Here is a 6000-nt window from a genome sequence, read left to right on the forward strand (position 1 = left end):
TAAGAACATAGGGGGGAGTTCTGTCCTGCAATAATATATATATTTTTACCGGGATAAAAAATTTCCGTATTATGATGTTCGTTAAGGGAAATCTCCTTGCATATGAAAATTTTGCCAAAAATTTGAACTATATATCTTAGATATGTACGGAAGAAATAATAATAATAATAATAATAATAATAATAATAATAATAATAATAATAATAATAATAATAATAATAATACAATATCATTAGCGTTTAACGAAAAAATATTCAAATATGAGACCCTTACCAATCGTCAGACCTGAATAAGCTTATTAAAATGATATGGATGATGGAGTTAGTTAAGAGTTTGAGCTTACTGTCTCTTTTAGCAGCGAAACTATATGAGACATGAAACTACAGCTTAACGTCAGATCGGAACTGCATGAGTTACCGTCGGGAATCGAACCCAGATCTCCAACGCCATCCACGTAGTCACGAGTGAATATGAATAAGTGTAAAAGTTGATGCGTAGGTTTTATGAGAAAATCCGAGATAAATGAATATGTTTCTAAACCTAAAATTTTGGTACTGTACGAGAGCCTATTAAGGTGAAACTGGTGCTGAAGTATACCCTCATTAACGTGTTCATTACGACATTAGCCCAAAATTTTAATTAACTAGTTGAACTTTAATTTCTCTTTAATTGAAATAATGTCCAAAGTTGATCAGTCAATAGTTGCCTTCAAGGGAAAGAAAATGACTTCATTGAGGTCAAATTTCTATGCGTAGTAATCGAGAAAAACGAACTTTTATGACGCTAAGAATTATGTCGTTCATTCGCAATATTGATTGACAATTGAAGCGCTTGGAGGATAAAGGTGTTATGTTACATTTTTCGAAATGTTGCATTCTGGCTGTTCATGCACGTGTTATATGCTACTCATGCTACCTAATACATTATTTGGTGAGTCCTTGTCCTAGTGCAGATATTTAGAAACGATGAAGGTGGTATGTTAACGGGCAAAGTTGTGAAAGTCAATTTTCCCATCATATTCAATTTGTTACATACCACCTTTATCCTCCAAGCGCTTCAATTGTTATTGTGTTAGAAAATACGAGTAGTATATTTATTTCTGTATTTGGGGGTATGGTGGCTCAGTGGAAGGGCGTTTACCTCTTGCGCGTGGAATTCCATGTTCGATCACCGACCAAATAAGTTTGTGGTGGACAACATCGTGTCCAAGGGTTTTCTCGGGTACTCCCGTCTTCTCCCACAATTTCATTTCATTCCACCAATTATTTCACCTCTGTTCACTTGCCTTAAATCATCCGTGGGACGTTACATTGACAGATTTCATTTTATTTCATTTATGTGGGATTAGGGGGCTGTAGAACCGAGCCTCCAGGTGAAAGGGGGTTTCCACTCTGATAAAAATCTCAACTGGCTGTCTAAAAAAGACCATACAAGGTACAATCATCATCACAAGATAAAGTATGACCAAAAATATGAAACGGATGTCTTCGTTTGTTACATCCATCTTCTTAATAAATTAAAATAAATCATTTTTTAAAAAGATCGAATATAATGCATGAGAATTGTGACTCATATTTTCTCGTTGAATAGAAGTGTTCTACCTGGCATGATTGATGTAGAACTACGAACTTTCCTATTGTACTTTCACAAAAATGTATTAGGCAAAGTCAGAAGATTCCACATATTTTTTCTAACCCCAGGCCTCCAGATGAATTAATCCGGCCCTGATGTACAAACACACAGTTAATTAGCATATTATATATATTGTTGATTGTGTTATGGGTCACAATCATACCCCTAACGATGACACAGATACATCTCAACAGTTATGAACATACTATATTTATAATAATAGCTCAGAAGCAACTTGCTCAACTTTCACGGAAAGTTAAGAAGCGTTGAGTTCGAAGTACGATCCTAAAGGGAATAAGTAATTATAGGATAAGCACGATTACGAAACTTTTTTCCCAACTCTTATACTACATAAATACAAACAACTTTTAACTTACCGTTCTCTGGTGATTCTTTTCGAACGGGAGCCCCACTGCACACACTCAGTAACACTAATAACACATACAAAACCCGCATTGCGAGAATCTTTTCCGTTTTTTTCTAAAAGATTGATGTTCTCAATGTTACAGCAATGGTACACATGATTTCATTAAAAAAGAAAGAAATTGTTTTATTTTTAAAATTTTGTTTCCGTGTCGTTTAGTAAACAAATGACAAAGTCACATCACTTGAAGTCACTGTATAATTAATCCACAGAGTCAAAACGTTTCACGTGCACTTAAATAAACATAAAAAAACAATCATTTTTTAGCATAACTGTTAAGTAGGTTCATTAAAATAAAAAAGCTGAGGTTTTTCATAATTTTAACGTCAATCACATTATAAATCAAGGGGATAGCTTAGTGTGTTGAAAGTTTGTTTATGATGTTCTGTTAAAAGTTGGCGCACATGTTCACTTAAAAACGTACACGCAACGAATTTTCTTATAAACTTACTCTAACTTCGTTACCTTTAAGTGTTTAAAGCAAGTATTTTGCTCAAATTTTCTTTCTGATATGATATTTATAGTATGTTTGTGCACTGTAGTGTCTCTTTTTCTGTTAAGTCCCTTATTGTATATTTGACGCACTGTTGTTATTCATTTCGGTTCTCTCGCGTCGCCGTTCGCGTCTCAACGTCACCGAAGAGCTGTTGTGTAGCACTCCACATGCCGATCCGCTGTGGAACCAACTGATTCTGCAAGGCATCCCTCAACAGCGGACGCTCCAGAGTCTGAGGCACGCGCATTCCAACACTTTTTTGCTCTAGATTTGTGCTTTGCTCTCTCTTTCTCCATATTCTCGTGTATTTCTCTGAGTGAGAGTGCAGCGCGCGTTGGATGCGACTAGAAGCAATAAAGAAAGATACGATGTTTTTCTTGAACATTTTGTCTTCTATCTGTAACAAATATGGGTATGTGCTTATATAATTCTTATATCTACCTGTCAGAATGTCAGAACTGTTGTGCCAGTAGGCTAGTAACCAGAACACTAACAGAAGGGGAAGAGACAAATCTTTTTAGGGCATTACCTTGAATACGATTTTTCCTAATGAGCTATGCAGAATCAAAATCATTTGATAAGCTTTGAACAATTAATAAGATTAGTGATATCTTTACTTCAGAAAATTCGTTATAAAATGAGTATATATATATATATTTCTATCACAAAAAGATAACTTCCGGAACTTTAATTACAAAAAAAAAAATGTAATATCAGAGCAACCAGACTAGAACAACAAATGGGGCTGCGGTGATTCAGTGGTAGAGCCTTCAGCTCCGGTGCGTGGGGGTTCCTGGTTCGATCCTACCTAATGCCAAATGAAGTTTGTAGTGGACAACCACCGTTTGTGTGGATTTCCTCGGGGCTCTCCCGTTTCCTCCTACTTAACCCATTGCGCCATTCCATTCATTTCTCATCATCACCGTCTCCTTTAGCCTAGCCGGCATAACTGTGGGACGTAAAACTGAAAGATTTCATTTTATTTCAGATTTAAAATAATAAATGAAATTCAACTTTTGAAAAAATGTGAATTTCTACAATAATAATAATAATAATAATAATAATAATAATAATAATAATAATAATAATAATAATAATAATAATAATAATAATAATAATAATAATAATAATAAATTAAACCCCTACCTTCAATGATTCAACATTGTCAATTGGAACAGAAAAAATTTCACGATAACAGAATGGTCGACAGCGTATATATATACACACAATATTTTTAATTTTTTTTTATTTTTGCTTGCAACCAACCTATACTTTATACCAGGGATGCAAATAAGCAACAAAATTTTACTCGCCCAAGAATAAAGCTACTAGCCTACATCCCACAATAGAAATCATTTACTTACCTTCGGTATGATATTAAATACTCGCCCGCACCGATGAACCACTCGCCCCGGGCTAGTGGGGGAGTTTTTATTTGCATCCCTGCTTTATACTAATATCTAAAAGAATGTATGTGTGTGTGATTAGATTTTCGCATAGGGAGAAGTCAATAAAATCATCAAATTTTGTACATAGACAGATCTTCACTAGGTCCAATATCGTACGATGCTATTTTTTAAAGTTGTCTACTCGAAGGAGGATTGGAAGGGGTGTAGAAGTAAACATTTATCCAAAACTTATGTATACTGAGCCATTACAGTTTCAGTAAACAACGCCACAAGCGACAGCTTTAATATATTCAGTAATAATAGTTTTGGACGGCCTCCTGTGCACAGTTTTGTTGAATACTTAACTGATGCGCAGTAATTCGCGTATTTCTTTCAAGTGATTTTTTCCCTTGTTCTGTCTCCACCAGTTTTGACTATTACTGACAATGTATCACTTTCACTCTCGCATCGATTTGAGCACGATTAGAAGCAAAGAGCATTACCCTGCAGCAAACATAATTCTTTAACAGTATCGTCAGTAAAACTAAATTGCAATAAAAATATAGTTCTCATGAATACGTGAGCTGAATATTTAAAATTTCAAATTTAGAGCTGCTGAGGTATTTTGTAGTCAATTTGAAAACTGTGCTTAACTTACAAAGAAAAAAAGTTCGATTTTACCCTTTGTTGGGTAGAATTTTTGTGGTTTTAGCTACAGGGTTGTCTAGAGACAATTGTCTTTTCAATGCGTCAAGCCACGTTCTAGTGTTCTGAGAACAATTGGTTCACGATGTCTGTGCGTTCGACATAAAATAATAGCGTACAAAATGAGACAGATTGTGAATTAAACGATCTCTTAGTTTTCGTTAAATTTTGTTGCAATGTTGTCCAACACACGTCTAATGGAAAAGTGGTCACTAATTACCCAATAACAAAAATTGAAATAATGGATTTGCTTGTTTAAACAAATAATTAACAATTATTTATGACATCATTTTTGAGTAGAGTATCGAACTTACTGCTCATAAAATTTGTACAATATGAGAAACAATTTGTGATTCTCCCCACATTAGATACTCTAAAGTAAGCAGATATCGACCTCAGAAGAAAGTAATACTGTCTATTCACAAAAAGAAAGAAAGAAAGAAAGAAAGAATGAATGAATGAATGAAAGAAAGAATGAAAGAAAGAAAGAAAGAAAGAATGAAAGAATGAATGAAATAAATAAATAAATAAATAAATAAAGAAAGAAAGAAAGTAAGAAAGAAAGAAAAAGCAAAATAATACTAAAATATTTTTCTTATATCCTTGCATTTAATAGCGCAGTACGAAATTTAAACGTAAAAATGTAAACACGTACATTGTCATATTCTATTATATCCTTGCGTACAGGAAGTTATTAACAAATTAAAGTGGCCATTCTGATTTGACATCAAGGCAAATTACCACTTTTACAAACTTTGGATAGAATAAAAGAGGTGAGCAGTACTCCCCCCCCCCGTATATTGCGCCGAGTCAGCAAATTTTTTTGTGACGTAATAGGTCAAAGGTCAATGCCCTTGGCCCGGGGTCAATGACCTAGGGGTACATAGGACCACCCACTCCAAATTTTGGCAGGGGTATCTTGGCCCACAACCCAAATTTTGGCAGGGGTACATAGGACCACCCCCCTTAAATTTTGGAAATTGCCAAATCTAAAAATTGGGTGTGGTAGCCTAGGACCAGGATATGTATCTCTATTAGTATTGGGGTCTATGTCGTTCCCTTTTATGGGTAAAAAATTGCCAAAAAGTCAAATTTCGGAGGTTTTTGACCTAATTTATCGCCTTTGATGAGGTGTTTTTACCCTATATAGTTATATGGGCGTATACAGGGGTCCATTACCTTTCATAAGACATGGGTATATTAATGCACCCCTTGAAAATTTTGGGAGGGGTACCTTGGCGCATCCCTTAAATTTTGGAAAATGTTAAATTTCAACATGTGGTATTATAGTATAGGACCCTAATATGTATTATGATAAATTTGGATGGTCCACCTCGTTCCCTTTTAGGGGTACA

At 34.8% G+C, this 6000-nt stretch overlaps 1 protein-coding gene across 1 annotated transcript in view; it reads right to left on the reverse strand.

Annotated features, from left to right (window-relative positions):
- The window catches only part of hig (locomotion-related protein hikaru genki), a 484097-nt gene extending 481345 nt beyond the window's left edge, over positions 1-2752 (reverse strand). The window contains exon 1 of the mRNA XM_081765381.1: positions 2010-2752. Coding sequence (XP_081621507.1) covers positions 2010-2088 — 79 coding nt within the window. The 5' untranslated portion in view covers positions 2089-2752. The remainder of the gene's footprint in view (positions 1-2009) is intronic.
- Positions 2753-6000: the final 3248 nt, after the last annotated feature.

This window comes from Thermobia domestica, chromosome 7 (genome assembly GCF_964235325.1).
Source record: "Thermobia domestica chromosome 7, izTheDome1.hap1.1, whole genome shotgun sequence".
Lineage (NCBI taxonomy): Eukaryota > Metazoa > Arthropoda > Insecta > Zygentoma > Lepismatidae > Thermobia > Thermobia domestica.